The following is a 15,964-nucleotide window of genomic DNA, read 5'->3' on the forward strand; positions in this document are numbered from 1 at the left end:
CGAGCCCGGGACCAGCGCGCGCGCCCCCGCCGCCGCCTTAGAGGCGCCATTCGCCGCTCGAGGCGCGCCCCCGCCGCCCGCCCCCGAGCCAGGGGGCCAGGGGCTTTGGCTCTCCCAGGCGCCAACCCTTTGCCACGGCTGGCGGCTCCCGCCTGCTGCCCCGGCCTCGCCACTCACCGATGTACGACTTGCCCTCCTCCGCCATGACGAGTCGGGGGACGCCGGAGGCCGGTTCTGCCAAACGACGAAGCCCCTCGGCCGCTCGGGGCTGCACTGCGCCTGCGCGTCAGAGCGAGCTAGTCCCCGGCGCGCATGCGCATGCCCCCGCCCCGAAGCCGGCCCACACGCGCCGCGAGACTGGTTCGGGGCCGCGACGCGAAGCAGGACGCCACAATGGGGCTGGGGCACGCTGCGCTTGCGCACTCGGGCCAGGAGGAGAGGTGCTGCTGGAAAGTGATGCGTCTGCTCCTGCGCGTTCCTCCCGGGAACGGGCGGAGGCCGCGCAGCATCTGAGCCCTCCTCCAGGCTCCGCCCCTCTCTCCACATCCGGGAGCTGGGGAGACTAGCCCCGCCTCCTGACCGCGGGAGAAACTGAGGCTCGCTGCGGCTGCTGCTCTCCCCTTACCTTTCCCGCACTAACTAGCCGAGTGACTGCGTGCCAAGCAAACCGTGCCAGCCGTCGAGGAAGTTGCTTGAGAAGCAGTTCAAATCTGAGAGGTGTGACCCTGGCCAAATTACTTCCCTCTGCCTCAGTCTCCCCATCCGTAAAATGAGATTCATCCTATATCACCACCGGTTGTTGTTAGGATCCAGTGAGAGGAAATTGGGGAGCCCTTAGCATGTGCCCATCACATAGTAGGTGCTGGATGGAGCCATAAGAAGGGTTGTTGCTGAGCGGGATGATCTTTGTAAAGCACAACTTCAGGAGCACACATATAAATGCAGTTATTATTACTATAAAGGGGAAGTGCCCAGTCAGGAAAAGGCCTGCAGGAAAGGGTGTTAGAAAGGGGTGGAGGGGTGGGGGCGGGGTCACAGCTAGCGCAAAGGCAGGGAGGTGAGAGATGGACGGTCAGGAATGAGAAATGGGAAAGCCAGTGAGAGGGGCCACGGATGTTAAGCCAAGGTAGGTTTGGCCCCAGTTGCATCAGGCTTTTCTTGTGAAACAGGTTCCTGTTTGGTCCCGGAGGTGGAATGGGAGCCCACTGGAGTTTATCAAGTATTTGGGGAGAGGACATGGTCAGATCTGCACTTTAGGAACATTACCTGGGGCTGGCTAGGTGGCTCAGTGGTCAGAGAGCCAGGCAGTCCTGGGTTCAAATGTGGTCCTAATGGTGTGACCCTGGGTCAGTCACTGAACTCCCATCACCCTGATACCAGGGAAGGAGGAGGCCAGGAGCAGAGGCTTCGGAGCCCCACAGGTACCACCCCAGGACAGCTCCTGCAGGACCCACCTCTCTCAGAGCCCCAGAACAAAGCGACCCCGAGCTGCCCTACCCCTCCAGCCTCTTTTTGGGGGCCTCCCTGGAGCCTGGAACAGAGCAGGCTGCTAACAACAGTCATTGGACCAAACCTTAAGGATGCTGGCAGTCTGGAGGTCTGAGGGCACGGGGGCCCCCAGCTGTGCCAAGAGTCACTACAGAGCCCAGGCCATGGAGGAGAGGGCTGACCGCCGGCAGGCAGCGTGAAGACTCCGGATAGGGCGAAGCCATGACGGAGCAGGACTGAGAGGAAGCCCCAAGCATGGTGGGCGTGCTCAGGATCAGCCCAGGGTCAACCAGCTGAGAAGTGTCTAAGGCCAGACTAGAACCCAGGACACCTCCAGCCTCCAGGCCTGGCATGTCTGGGATTGGTGGGGAGCCTCCATCAGGAGGAGAGGAGGGAGGCACGGGAGGCTTGGACAGAAGAGGCCGAGGAGGGAGGCCGGCCGTGAGAACTCCAGACAACAGGGGCACCCTGACCCTGTCTGACTCGTTTCCTCCTGTCAAATGAGCCAGAGCCAGTCGGGAGGGAGCAGAGACCTAGAACCGGGCCCTGAGGTCAGTGTGTTACTGGAAAGCCTGCCTGCTGGCGAAGGCCCGAGCTTCAGGGATGGGAAGGCCGACTGCTGAGGCCCCTTCAAGTAAATGACAGTCTGGCGGAGAGGGTGGTGCAGGTGTGCAGTGGAGACCAGAGAACAGGCTGCTGGGCCAGCAGCAAGGACATCGCCGAGTGGCTGCAATCAGGGACAAATGATGTGTGCCGGGCAAACTTTTTATTGACTGGGCTGAGGTCACATCTGTATCGACGGGGAGTAAGAGGGATTCAAACCCGGGTCCTGTGCCCTCCTCCCCATCCTCCCTCTCCCTCCAAGCCTGAGGCCCAGGGTGGGATGGGGGCCGGGACCAGTAGGCTAATGAAGGCCCCCCCAAGGCCTGCCACCTCCCAGCTGCCCCCCAAACAAAGGAGTCAAAGGTCCTGAGACTGAGGCAGCCCCAGAGCTCGGGTGCAATCTGTGGAGGTGCAGCACCTGCTGGCCCTAGAGGGGCCCCCCTGGTTGCAGGCTCACTGAGGGCTCCCCGGAGGCTCTCCATCCTCAGGGTACAAAAGGAGTGGGGGGGGAAACATCCAGCCTCATGGGGACCCCTGGAGCCTCCCCCAGCAGCATGCAGGGACTCAGTCCAAAGAGATCCTTTGGGGGCTGGGGAGGGGCAGACAGCTTGAGGGTCCCTGCGATGCTGAGGAGGGTCTGTCCCGGGTCGAGGCCCATGTGAGGACTGCCTGCCTTGGCCACCTCCAGGCACACATCTGAAGATCAGAAACGAGGGCAGAGCTGCGAGGCCCCCCTCCCCCTTCAGGCTCCCAAAGCATTTTGAGTGAGGGGGAGGCCAGGAGGCAGTGCCTGAAGGTGGTCAGGCACAGCATAACCCCAGTGAGGCTTTGGGGAGCCTTCCCCCCAACCCCATCCCAGGCAGGGGCCCAGACATCTGACTCCAAGCGTTCTTGGGGTTTCCTGGGCCCTCCTGCAGAGAAGGGGCCTTTGCCAGGGAAAAGGGCCCAGCAGACACTCCCCTGGCATGCTCCACCAGAGCCTGGGCTCCTGGCACTGCACCAGTGAGTGGGGGGCGGGCAGGCCAATCCCTGCGGCGCCCCCCCCCCTGAAATGAGAACAAGGCCAAGAGGGCTGACCATCTTGCTGTAATTCCGGCAAAATGAGGGTGACAGTGCCTTTGGCAAATTGACACAGTCATCGGGAGCCCACTGGGGGGTTCTGGGCTGTTGGGAGAGAGCTCAGGGCTGGCCCTCTGCCCCCCACAAGAAGGCCGGGGGGCAGAAGGTGTCCAAGCCAAAGGAAAAGACTCCCCAAGGGACACCAGCAATGGAGCAGCCTCAGGAGAAGCCCAGGCAGCCTCCTACTAGAGCTCCGTCGTGGCACTGCGCCCCCTGCCCTTTCGCCCTTTCATGGCAGTCCAAAGCCACATTGGTCTGGGCAAAGGAGAGGAAGGACACAGGTGGGGAGGGGGCATGGGGCACAGGCCGTCTCAGTCAGTCCCAGGACCAGGGGGATGGCCGCCTGCCCTCTCCCCACCCTGGACAGGCCCAGCCACAGGGCTCGAGGGGAATGATTCCTCCCAAGAGGCAGGGAAGCCTCAGGCCAGGAAGACCACGAAGATGATGAAGAAAACAATGAGGATGAGGAAGATTTTGACCATGAGCCAGCGGTTGGAAGTGACTGACTGGAAATATTTGAGGATCTCCGAATGGGCGGCTTCCACGTCAAGCTGGGCCCCCAGCACGTTCTCGTCGATCCTGACACAGACACAAAGAGCCCCGGGTCAATGGTGAGAAGCACCCCCGGCCCTGGCAAATGAGGTGGGAGCCAGTGAGGGAAGGGGGAATCCAGCCTGGCAGAGTCGCCCCCTGGCTTCACACACAGAGGCAGAGCCGGGGAGTCAAGGCCCCCATCCTCATGCCACAGGAAGGGCCTCTGCACCATCAAGGGATGCTGCGTGTGTGGTGAGCGAGGGGACCCGAGGAGCAATGAGAGGCCAAAAGAAAACAAGATGGGAGCACCGGGGGGGGGGGGGGGGAATCGGGGGATAGAACCCAGCAGGCCTAGAGACAACATGTCCTGGGTTCCAATCTGGCCCCAGACCCTTCCTAGCTGGCTGACCCCACAGCCCAGCCCTAACCTTACCAGTCTTCTGCCGGGGAACAGTATTGACTCTAAGGCAGGTGAAGGGTTAAAAAAGGAACTAGGAAGGGCATCAGCAAAGGCCTCCAGAGGGAGAGACCAAGGCCGGGCCAGGGAGACAGTGGGGGTTCCCCGGGGCCAGGCATCTCCTCTGAACCCGTCTAGATCCTTCTGTCCACCTCAGAGGGCCGAGAAACGGCCAGAGGGGCATCGCTGTCGTCTGATTCCCAATTGTGGAAGATTCCAGCCTCAGTCCTGGTTCTCCATCATCATAACCAGCTTCCCCAGGCAGCCTCGCCACGCGGGGCCACTCTGGTTGCTAGGAAACGTCTTCTGCCACTGTCCTCGACATTCTCTTTAAAAGCTCTTTCCTGTACCTTGTCTCCTGATAACTTGCCGGCAGCTCTCGGGGAGGCTTCCTGACACTCTCCCTCACCCCATCACAGAACCTCAGAATACTGACATTGCAAAGGACCAAAAATACGATTTGTCCTGTAGGACGGTCCTGAGAGAGGGGACGGACACATGGTACTACGGTGATGTGATAATCAGAAAACAGCAATGAAAAAACTATCTTTAGTTTGAAAAAAAATTGGAAAAGACCTTAGAAATTGTTATATCCAAATTCCTCTTTAGAGAACTTCCCTTGTGGATTATATGGCAGCTTGCTCAGTGCTATTCCCTGTACCATGAGCATTGTTCAAACACTTCCCAAATGCTAAGTAGTAGGCTGGGGAGCTGGGATCATAAAGACATCCTCAGACCAGAGTTAGGAAAACCTGAGTTCAAATCTGGCCTCAGACACCTATTAGTTTTGTGACCCTGGGCAAGTCACTTAGCCTGTTTGCCTCAGTTTCCTGAAACGTGATTTTGTCTTTATAATCCCAGTTCCCCAGCCTATTACTTAGCATTTGGGAAGTGTCTGAGCAATGCTGATTACTAGCCACGCCCTCTGAGACCAAACTATTCCCTGTACCCTGTAGCAGCCTCAAAAATCCTAGACGGCTAGCTCTCCACTCCTCCCCACCCCCAGTTCTTCTTTTCCTCAGAGAAAGTGTGCCCCGAGAAGGATTCCCCTGGTGTGCTTTCCTATCCTCCCATCAGCCAGGTACTCTTGTCTGGAGTTGACCAATACCTTTGTTAAAATTTTTTACAAAAACTTTTCTCTTTCCGTCTTAGAGTCAATGGGTTCCAAGGCTTAAGAGCAGGAAAGAAAGGCTGTGCAATTGGAGTTAAGTGAGTTGCCCAGGATCATGGTTCTGAGGCCAGTTCTGAAACCCAGGCCCTCCCGTCTCTGCCCAGCACTCTATCCTATCCACTCGTGCTACCTCAATGCCTGACCAAAGCCTTTCTTCCCCCTCTCAGCCCTTTGAAGAACCAGGGTGGAGTGCCAAGAAAGGCCACCTCAGTCCTTTTGGTCACTGAGTTCTCCAAGGCCCTTTGAACAGGCAAATTTGTCACGTGGGCTGGCAATAGCCTGAGGGCTCTTAAACTGGGGCCCTGGAGCCTTAGAGGAGATAAAATCCATCTCTAGATTCACTAAACTGAGTATTTTCCTTCAATTACTTAGTCTGGGGGCTTCATGGGACACTGCAAGGGGGCCTGAAGGTCTGCTTTCAAAACCTGGATCTGCCATCTGTAAAAGGAAATTCTTGGTTCTCTTTATTCTGAGTTTACCACTTGCAAAAAGAGAATCTTTTGTTCCCTTTGCCTAGTTGGAGTTAAAATTTTTGTTAACAATAACTTAAGTACCCCTAACTTAGTACCTCACTAGATTTTGAAGAAGGGATTGACTCTCCTTTGTCTACTTTTGAATTAATCAACCAAAGCAAATACACCCATACTTAACCCTAAAGTAAGGGAAACTCTTACTACAGGAGTTTACACCTCCAAAAGGAAGATATCCCTACTTAACTTTAAGTGGGGGGAAGTCTGCAACCCACTAAACTGGGGTGCTGAACTGGGTGAAAACTCAGAAATATGTGAATCCTAGGAGGAGAGTTAAAAAGCCTTTAGAGGTGACAAGTCAATCCCACAGACACTGCCCCTGGGCAGGGCTGGACAATTTGGAAACTGTGATTGGCCCCTGTGAAGAGGGGCAGGAACAGGAAACCACCATAAAAGCCATAAAATCCTTGGGCTGGGAGAGTGTTGTGAAGTTGAGTCTGGTGGAGAGTGTCTCCTGGAGATAGTCTTCAAGGCAACTTCACTGGAGACTGCAGGGTGAATTGTGACTTCAACCTAGATTCTGACTCCTGGACTGCTTTGTTGGGTGAGTGAAAAGGGCTGACTCCTTTCCTGGTTTCTAAGAGAATAGCTTCCATCTTGGAGAGGCCCTCCTGGCTGAGGACTAGGATAGCTATTTTCTCTAACCTCTCTCACATTTCCCTACTTTATTGTTGTTTCCCCTCTATTTTGTAAATAAACTTGTGACTTGAGATATAATAACTCTGGCGACCACGTTATTTCATATAATTTAAGTCTAACCACTAAAATTAACCTTTACACAATCTCAAGTCCAAGCTGGCAGAGCCACCCCCATTGTAGCCAGGCCTCAAGCCTCACCTCTGGATGGTTTCTTCCTGTTCCTTGACCATATGTGCCAGCTGTTGGAAGATGGAGCCCAGCTCCACGATGGTGGACTCGATGTTCTGCATGGTGTCTGCCCTGCTCTGGATATAGGAATCCTGCCAGGGTAAAAGCAGAAGCAAGGCCTGAGCAGGCCCCCTCCTCCCTGCCACCAAGGATCACAGCTCATCCCCTCTGGCGCAGAGCCCCCCACCACCCGGGAGTCTCCTGGCCAGCAGAGCCTGGTTCAGATCACTGTCTATGTGCCCAGTGCCTGGCACAGAGATGGATCAAGCTCGAGAAGTGAATGGATCTCTGGAGACGCTCATGGACGGAGGGCACCTCCCTGCCCTGGCCTAAACCCGAACACCCACCTGCTCATCAATGAGTTGCAGCTGCTGGCTGGTCCTCGAGTCCATCATGTCGATGGCCACATCCCCAGCAGCCCTGGGCTCGGCCCCTAATACCACGGCGCCCCCCCCTGCAGGAAGAGAAAGGAGCTGAAATCAGTTCAACAAACATTCCTCTTTCCAGCTGAGGGACCCTGGGCAAGTCCCTTAACCCATTTGCCTCAGTTTCTTTAACTGAAAAATGAAGAAACAACCCCTACATCACAGGGTTGCCATGGGGACCAAATGGGGAAACAGGAAAGCCCTGAGCTCAGGGCCTGGCATGTTCTCAGTCATGCCCAACACTCCATGACCCCACTGGGGGTTTTCTTGGCAGAGATCCTGGAGCAGTTGGTCATTTCCTTCTCCAGCTCATTTGTCAGATGAAGAAACTGAGGCCAACAAGGTAAAGTGACTGGTCCAGGGTCACCTAGCTGGGAAGTGCCTGAGCCCTGATTTGAACTCGAAAGAGTCACATTGGGACAGCTGCAAGTTCCTGAGGGCTGTTCAGTACTGCTGGAGGTGGTAATTATGCCAGTAACTGCAGTGATGGGTTTTTGTGAATCCCTGAGCCATGAGCTAAAGGCTGCTGAAAAGGATGGAATTAAAACCAGGACAGGTGGGTAGCACTATGGATAGAGAGTCAGGCCTGAGATGGGAAGTCCTGGGTTCCAATCTGGCCTCAGCTACTTCCTAGCTGGCTGATCCTGGGTAAGTCACTTAACTCCTGTGACCTAGCCCCAAACAAACTCTAAGCCCAGGTCCTCCATCCAACGTGCCACCAGCTGCCCTGTGCCTGGCATGAAGTAGGAGCTCCCTAACTGCTTATTCCCTTCCCTTCAGCACAAGTCTCTGGGGACACATGAGCCCTCAAGGGGTGTCCAGGAAAGCCCCACAGCCCGGGCTCCCTTCTCTGCCTCCTTATGTGCTCTTCTTCACCATCTTCCAAGCCCAGCTCTTTGGCCTCCCTGAGGCCAGGGCTCCTGGGCAGCCTCTGCCTCCCCTGTGGCAGGCCCCCAGCAAGCCTCTTCCTGCTCTGGCCTGGCTGGTGCTCCCCTCTACTACCTATGCTCCACGGGCCCCGCAGATTGCTGGAGCCTCCCCTAAAATAACTTGGACCAGATTTCACTCAGTCCACAGTCCACCAAGGGAGGCTCTATGGGAGGAGGAGGGACTTGTTTCTCGCCTGCCTTTGGGTCCCTGGTACAAGGTGGCTGACAGGCATTGATTCTGCAGGGTGGATCCTAGGCCAGGGATCTGACCCCGCCTGGGTCCTCCCAGGCTCGGAGCAGACAACTCACCAAGGTGGTTGGGGGCAAGGGGAAGAGCTGCCACGGACGGACGGGAAAACTGCTCCCGACGACTCCTCTGCTGCTTCAGATTCTGGGGGGTTGGGGGAGGAAGGTCAGGTACCCCAGGTACCCCACTGGGCCGCGCCCCACCCCCCCGCACCTCCCATTTGAACTGGGCTCCTGGCTCCTCACCTCTGTCCTCACTTCTAAAACAGATTTGAAGTCATTGGACATGGAAGCCAGCTTAGACTAGGAGAGAGAACAGGAGGCGTGAGCACCCGCAGTGACCACAGCCCGCCCCCCGCTCGCTCCCCTCGGCCACACCTGCAGGGACACCACGATGGTGTTGGAGTGGGTCTGCAGGTGGCGCCCGCTCTGGCTCCCCTTGGCCCTGACGAAGTCCTGAAGCTGTGCGATCTGCTTGTTGAGGCTGTTAATGTCCTAGTGGGAGAGAGCAAAGGCAGAGGTTGGGGTGAAGGGGACCTAGCACCTGGACCACAGCCCCCTCCTCCATTCCTGAGCAAGGGGGAAATGGGAGCCACCAAAAGGCAGCCCCCAGGGGGCCTCCAGCTGGGCTCGGGAATCCCCCCATCCTGGGCTGCTGAGGCTAGAATGGACCTGACAAGGCGGCAGACACATGGGGTGCTGAAGGGCACGGGATGGACAGAACCAGGCCAGGAAGAGTTCCAATCTGGCCTCCAACATTTCCTGGCTGGCTGACCCCCCCATTGCCTCATCCTTGCCCTTCTGTCTTAGAACTGTTACTAGGGCAGTAAATGGAGGGTGGGGAGGGGGAACAGAGGCAGCAGACCACAGAATGCTAGACCCTCTGGAACCTTGGGCAAAGCTTCCTCTTCTGAAAAATGAGGGCAGCCGATGGCCTGGAGCTGGAAGGGACCCTGGAGACCACTGATCCAGCTCCTTATTTTACAGAGGAGGAGACCAGAGTGGAAAGAGAAGGGATTTGGTCCCCCGTGACCCAGCAAGTGAGCAGTGGCCCCCCTCCGGCTCCCTCAAAGGGCCAGTGGATCCAGGGAGAAGGAGCAGACTCTGGAAGCAGAGTGAGCTCACCTGTTTGATGATGTAGGTCAGCTCCTCAATCTCCACGGCCTTATCATCAAATAGGGATTTCCGCTTGGCCACTGTGAGGTGCAGAGGAGAGATTGTGGGGGACTGATGACAGAGTCAGGTCACTGCAATGATCCCTCCACTGGTTCTCTCTGGCCTAAAACCAAAGGCAAGCACCATCCCTCTAACCTGGGCTTCAGGGGCCCCCTTCCAGGCATCTGGCACTCACCTTGCAAGCCTTCTTTCCTGCTATTATACCCTCTGGGCAAGCTGGGCTGCTTCAGCCTCCCCTCATCTCCTCTGACCCAAAGCCCACAGCATGGCTGGCTACCTTCTCAACACCTCTCCCATGTCTGGCCATCCTTCTGGCCTCCCTAGGGGCCTTGGGACCGCCTCTCTCCAGTCCACCCCCCCACACACACAGGTACCAAGTGACCACTGAGACCTTTGGCCCAAATGCAGTTATGGCACTCCTCTGCCCAATAAGCTTCAATGGCATCATCTCTACTTTTAGCACAAAACACAAATTCCCTCATCTTTCTTCAAGAGGATTTGCCCCACAGCCTCCCTCATTCCCTCTGATTTTCTCTAGAAGGTCATTCCATCTTCTTTGGTTTTTCTGTTAACCTTTACTTTCTCTCTTACAAGGATCAGGCAACTGAGGCTAAGTGTCTAAGGCAGATTTGAACCCAGGTCCTCCTGTCTCCAGGCCTTGTGCTCCATCCACCGAGACACATAGGTGATGCAGAAGGCTATTCCATCTTCCTTCCCCTCTGGTGCTTGGATTCTCTTCCTCCTCTAGCTCTATCTCTTAGGCCCCCAGACTCCTCAAAAGTTTAGCTCAATAAGGGCCACTACTTCTAAGAGTCCTCCCTCCCCTAAGCCAAGCTCCTCATCACTGTTTATGTCTCTGGGTAAATCCTCAATCCCCCCCCCACCCCAAGGAATGTAAGATCAAGGACAGGGTCTTTCTCTTTCAGTCCTACTGCCTGGCTAGCATACAGCAAAGAAGTTAAAAGAGACATCTTAATGGGAAAGGACCTGACTGTACAAAAATATTTCTAGCAGCTCTTTTTGTAGCAGCAAAGAATTGGAAATTAAGGGGATGTCCTTCAATTGGGCAATGGCTGAACAAGTTGCGGTATGTGATTGTGATGGAATACTATTTTGCTCTAAGAAACAATGAGCAGGTAACTTCAGAAATAGCCAGAAAGACCTTCATGGACTGATGCAGAGTGAAATAAGCAGAACCAGGAAAATGTTGTACATGGTAACAGCAATACTGGGGGGGATGATCAATAGTGAAAGACTTAGCAACTCTCAGCAATACAATGATCCAGGACAATTCTGAAGGACTTAGGACAAAGAATGTTATCTACCTCTAGAGAAAGAACTAATAGAGTCGGAATGCAGATGGAAAACATACAAGTTTTCACTTGTATAAATAATTATTTGGATATGTTTTGGGGTTTTGGTTTTATAAGATTATTCACTCACAAAAATGGATATGAAATATGTTTTGCATGATAACACACATGGAACCCAGGATCAAATTGCTTGCCAGCTCCAGGAAGGGAAGGAGAGTGGGAGACAATTTGGATGAAAACTTATGTGGAAACTTGTTATTTACACGTAATTGGTCAAAATAAAAATAAAATAAGACTTTTTTTGTAAGATGAGTTATTCCTATTTCTTCCAGGCAAAAAGTAAAGGCTACTTTTGAGGCCTATCCATATGCCTTTTTGGCTTGCCCCCCACCCCTTTTCCTCCATGGGCCAGTTTGCCCAACCTGATGTCCCTGTCCCCCACTTCTCCAGGTCATCACCTTAAAGCCAAATTTGGGTGAACACTGATAATAGGTTTATAACAGCCAGAAAGGAACTTCCCTGAGGACTATATCACACCCTGTCTGACTTGCTCAATCCTATTTTAACTTTAAGGACTGTCATTCTTTATCCTGGGAACCACAGAACCCCAAATAGCGGGCCTCTAAGAGACTTAGTGTTGGACTGAAAGAAAGCGCTAACCCCTGGGGGGACTCACAGATGGTCAGCTTCTCCAGCTTGGCAAAAGTGTTACTCAGGTCCTTCCCAATGCGCCTAAGACAGAGGAGGGAGGAGTCAACAACACAAAGGGAATGGATGGGTAGAGGGCCAGGCCTCTCACATACCCCCAGTGCTTTCCACACACAAGGTCCCAAGATGGCACAGTCATTTCCCCACTTACTTGGCCATAAGAGTGAACTCACTGCGCTGCCGGACAGCACTGAGAGCTGTCGTCCGATTTGTCTGGAGCCCATTCTGGAAGACAACATTGGGAAGTGAACTCTTCTGAAGAATCCCCCCCACTTGCTCCTCAAGCTCTCGAGTAGACTGTTGTTCTATTGGAGGTTAGGGGGCGGGAGTGTCCCTTACCCCACTCCCTCATTCTCCCTAACTTATAGATCTCAAAGCCTAACCCCGTAGGAAGAGTGGCAGACGAGGCTTGGACAGTAGGTACTGGGCACAGCTGTCATCATATGTGCCAAGTTCTCCAGGTAGGGTGTTTTAAATGTAGGACAGCCTCTCCCTTTGTCTATCATACAATTCCTGTATCTTCAGAGCCAACTTTGTGTAACCTCTGGGTCACTGGAGGAGGGGGGAAGAGAGGTTCCTGAACTTCTCCTTTCTGAAACCAGGGTATCGGGTTATCCTATGGGGACACCACTCCTCCCCAGGTACAGAGACCACCCTTTTCTGAGCCCTATGGTGTCTCCCTTACCTGCCGGCTCTGCAGGGACTTGCAGGCAGACAGGAACTCCTGAGTTCGGTCTCGACAGGACATGGTGTCAGGAGGGGGACCTGATGAAGGGGGCGTAGTGGTGGTGGTGGGGGTGCTGCCGCCTCCGCCGCTGCCACTGCCAGCTGCTACAGGGGGAAGCACCTGTGTCTTTGAGAGACCCAGGTAGACTCCCTGATCCGTGTTCTTAGACCCGTAGCGTTTCCTCGTGTTCATTTAGACGCATAACCTCGGACTGTTGTAGAGGGCAGACCATCACTCTCTATCCTCTATCTCCCTATCACTCCCCTTCTCCCCTAGCCCACAATGTTCCCAACTGGCTCTCCTGCCTTTCCACCTCCAATCTGGCAGGACAAGAAAAGACTAAAGACATTCCCACATTTAATTCTGGCATCCTGGGGCATGGAAAAGAGTTCATACTAGAACTCAATCTGGGAGACAGATGGAAGGGCAGGAAGAAAAGCTCCCATTCTAGAGTGGCTTGGAACTTCAGGAGAACCCTGGGAGGAAACATGTGTAGGGTTCTTGGTCTCTTTTTACAGATAGGGAAATGGAGGCTGAAACTTGACCTGTCAGATCACACTGTAACAGAGAAATCAAGATAGGAACCCAGGATTCTTTTCATTAACTCACTCAGGCTCTTTGAGGCAGAGGGGCCATTCAGACATCCCTGACCTATCTACAGGTACTTTCCCTTTTCTTGTCCCTTTTGACTTAAGAGTGGGAGAGACAGAAGATGCTAGACCTAAGTCCTCTCTCCCTCCTCACATTACCCTCAAACTAACCCCAAGAAAAGAAAAAGTAGGATAATGAAAAGGGCCAAGAAAATAAAGAAAACAAGGAGAGGTAGGGGAAGGGAGAATGGAGAAAGGAGAATTCAGAAAAGTTGGGAAAGTTTGAGGAAAATGAATCAGACAGCCCAGTGTGGGGCTGGGGGACCACACAGATGGTAAATGACTTGCCGGGGTCACATCGATGGCCCTTTAAACACCGAGGCTGTCACTCCACGTTCAAGATTTTTGTGTTGTACGGTGCCAAAGGGAGAAAGGGAGAAGATATCTGGAGAAAGAAAAGACAAAGATAAAGCCAAAACAGAAGAAAGGAGATGATGGAGAAGGGAGAAGGGAAGGGAAGAAGAGAAAGCAGGATCCAGGAGGAAGAAGAAAAAGAGGTACTAAGCATTTCTTTAGGGCCTCCTATGGGCCTGGCACTAGGCACTTTTCAACTATCAGCTCATTTGATCCTCACAGGTGCTATTATTATCCTCAATTTACAGATGAGGAAATTGAGGCAAACTAAAGGTAAGTGACTTGTTCAGAGTCACACAAAAGTTTCCAAAACTGGCTTTTAACTCAGGTCTTCTCACCACTTAGAGCTCCTCCATCTCACCTTAGCTGGGCAAATGGGGAATAGAGGAGACTGGGGAGAAGGGAGCCAGAAGGGAGGAGGTCAGAAGAAAAAGTAAAAGGGGGAGGATAATTTGGAAGAACAGAAAGAAGGGAGAACACAAAGGAACCAGAAGAGAAGGGAAAGGACAGTGAGAAAATGAAATGAGAAAGGAGATGAGAGAAGGGGAAGGATAGGAGAAAGGAGACAAAGGCAACAGGGAAGAGACAGAAAAGAGGAGGAAGAAGAACGAGGGAGGCCTGAAGGAAGGAAGAAAGAAATCGGGGAAGAGGGGAGGAAGAGAAGAGAATTAAGAAGAATGAGGGAAGGCTAAAGAAGAATGAAAATGGGAGGAGAGTCGAAGAGAGGGGAAAGGGGCTGAAGGAGTAGAATGGGGAGAGGAACAAAAGAGGGGGGAGAAGTTGGGAGGGGAACGGAGAAGGAGGAAGGGGAGAAATGAAGAAAGGAGAATGGGGAGGTTCAAAAGGGAGAGGGAGAAGTGACCAGAGGGGAGAATGTGGGAAGTGACTAGCGGGGCAGAGGGAGAGTGGGGGAGGGGGCGAAAATAGAGGGGCAAGAGTAAGGGGAAAGGGGGGCTAGAGTGGGCCTCACGGGTAAAGAGCAGAAGGAACTCTGTTCTGGGGATCCCAGGAGATCCAGACGCGGCTCAGGGGTACCCTCCAAAATGTTTATCCGACATAGGAAGTCCCGCCCCAAAACAAACCCCGCCCCCTCCGCGGCTTCGGGCAGCGATTGGCTTCCACCACCATCTTTCACACCATGACGCGCTCTGATTGGGCCGGGGCGACATCGTTCACAAGCGGCTGGACCGGCAGGAGTCTCTGGTCTCCGGGAGTCGGTCGTCGTCCCCCCACCATCCCCGCCCCACCGAGAGCCGACCGCCCTCGGCCCCACCGTCTCCCCCAGTCTAATCCGGGCAATCTCCTACCTCCGCACTGCTGCCTGCTGCCGCCGCCTCCGCCGCCCGGGCTGATAATGTTCTTCCCCAGGGACCGAGCCAGAGAAACCGGACCAGAAACCAGAGGCTGACACGTCACCTAGGCGTGTCCCCGCCCCCCAATGACGGCAGTGCGCCGCCACGCCCCCTCGCCGGCGCCGGAGACCACGCCCCCACCGCAACAGTATGGGTCACGCCCACTCACCCCAGGAGGCTTCCTGATCACGCCCCTCCTCACCACCAGGCACGCCTCCTCGCCTGCTTAATCCCGCCCGGGCCACGCCTCCTCCCCGTGGGACCCTACAGCGCCACACCCCCTTGGGCTACCTATCTCCGCCTCCCGAAGATCCTTAAAGGGATTTGCGGGTCCTCCCGTAGCGCCAAAGGGAAACTGAGGCGCCGCGCCCTGGCCCGCCCCCCACCCCCCCGAAAGCGAGGCAGGCATCATCTGTGGGCTCCGGGTCGCTACTTTTATTCTCTTCTCGGGGGGCGGGGCGGGGCGGGGCAGGGCCGGGGTCATAGGCCCTAGATGTCCGTGGGATTTTCCTGGTGCGCGGGCTCGCCGGGGCGATAGTCCGTGTTGGCCTTGGCGATCACCGACTGCTTGCCCGCGGAGCTCCGGCGACTGAACAGGGACAGGCGCCTCCAGAGCACGGTGATGATCAAGCTCTCGTTGGACTTCTCCTTCTTGTCGCGGCGTCCTGCGGCGTAGGGAGGGGGCGGGAAGGGCTGGGCTCGAGGAGGCGCCGACTCCCACCCTGACCCCTCAGCCCGGTGCTGGCGCCCTCCTGCACACCTAGGTTGGGCCGGGCCTGGCTCTACCCGTCGAGGGTACACATTTGGACTCGAGGGTTTGCATATTTGGTCAGGGGATCCTAAACAGACACCCACACCGCAGTGCATTTCCAACACCTCCTCTCTGCACACCTAAGCCAAGCCTGGTTCCTGCGCACCGGGTACCTGAACTGTGCAGCTCCTTCCTTTCTACACACGGGGGGTGGGTGGGCTGTCGGGTTGCGCTGCAATCCCTATATTAATGCAGACCCCAAGGCCATCGTTCCTGCCTATCTGGGGCATCCATACAGTGCATCCAGCAGGTCCCTAGACCATCCCTTTACCGGTAATTCCCCTGCATCCTGTCCAAGGTGTCCACCCCTTTGGCCCCAGGGCAGCCAGGCTCCCCATCCAACCCTACCTTCCCTACCTTCCGCATCCATCCTGTCTATGGCATTGGCACTCTTAGTCTTGGACCTGATACAGCCCATGACCCCACCACAGGCCTGAGGTCCGGCAGCCACCGCCCGGCCCGGCCCCGCCCTCCTCCCTGGCTTCTGTGACGTCAGAGCCCTCC

At 55.1% G+C, this 15,964-nt stretch overlaps 2 protein-coding genes across 2 annotated transcripts; both read right to left on the reverse strand.

The window, feature by feature from the left end:
* Positions 1-2,237: 2,237 nt before the first annotated feature.
* STX5 (syntaxin 5) lies at positions 2,238-14,707 on the reverse strand. Its single transcript, XM_044682405.1, has 11 exons — positions 14,605-14,707; positions 12,252-12,504; positions 11,718-11,791; positions 11,535-11,590; positions 9,495-9,565; positions 8,748-8,864; positions 8,616-8,672; positions 8,433-8,514; positions 7,117-7,223; positions 6,740-6,861; positions 2,238-3,789 (listed from the first exon to the last, which is right to left on the reverse strand). Exons 2-11 carry the CDS (start codon positions 12,483-12,485, stop codon positions 3,630-3,632), a joined length of 1,080 nt encoding a protein of 359 aa, XP_044538340.1. The 5' UTR covers positions 12,486-12,504; positions 14,605-14,707; the 3' UTR covers positions 2,238-3,629.
* A 284-nt stretch (positions 14,708-14,991) lies between these two features.
* On the reverse strand, positions 14,992-15,885 carry LOC123250931 (testis-expressed protein 54-like). Its single transcript, XM_044680040.1, has 2 exons — positions 15,818-15,885; positions 14,992-15,314 (listed from the first exon to the last, which is right to left on the reverse strand). Exons 1-2 carry the CDS (start codon positions 15,876-15,878, stop codon positions 15,139-15,141), a joined length of 237 nt encoding a protein of 78 aa, XP_044535975.1. The 5' UTR covers positions 15,879-15,885; the 3' UTR covers positions 14,992-15,138.
* Between the last annotated feature and the right edge of the window lie 79 nt (positions 15,886-15,964).

Source organism: Gracilinanus agilis, chromosome 6 (genome assembly GCF_016433145.1).
Source record: "Gracilinanus agilis isolate LMUSP501 chromosome 6, AgileGrace, whole genome shotgun sequence".
Taxonomy (NCBI): domain Eukaryota; kingdom Metazoa; phylum Chordata; class Mammalia; order Didelphimorphia; family Didelphidae; genus Gracilinanus; species Gracilinanus agilis.

Bases quoted from the DNA above. Each gene is read 5' to 3' on its own strand.
- STX5 (XM_044682405.1), bottom strand. From the start codon at position 12,485: ATGAACACGAGGAAACGCTACGGGTCTAAGAACACGGATCAGGGAGTC. The intron at 11,792-12,251 runs GTAAGGGAGACA...GTTGTCTTCCAG, and splicing joins AGTCCCTGCAGAGCCGGCAG to AATGGGCTCCAGACAAATCG. The intron at 8,673-8,747 runs GTGTGGCCGAGG...TCTCTCTCCTAG, and splicing joins CCATCGTGGTGTCCCTGCAG to TCTAAGCTGGCTTCCATGTC.
- LOC123250931 (XM_044680040.1), bottom strand. From the start codon at position 15,878: ATGGGCTGTATCAGGTCCAAGACTAAGAGTGCCAATGCCATAGACAGG. The intron at 15,315-15,817 runs GTAGGGAAGGTA...CCTACGCCGCAG, and splicing joins AGACAGGATGGATGCGGAAG to GACGCCGCGACAAGAAGGAG.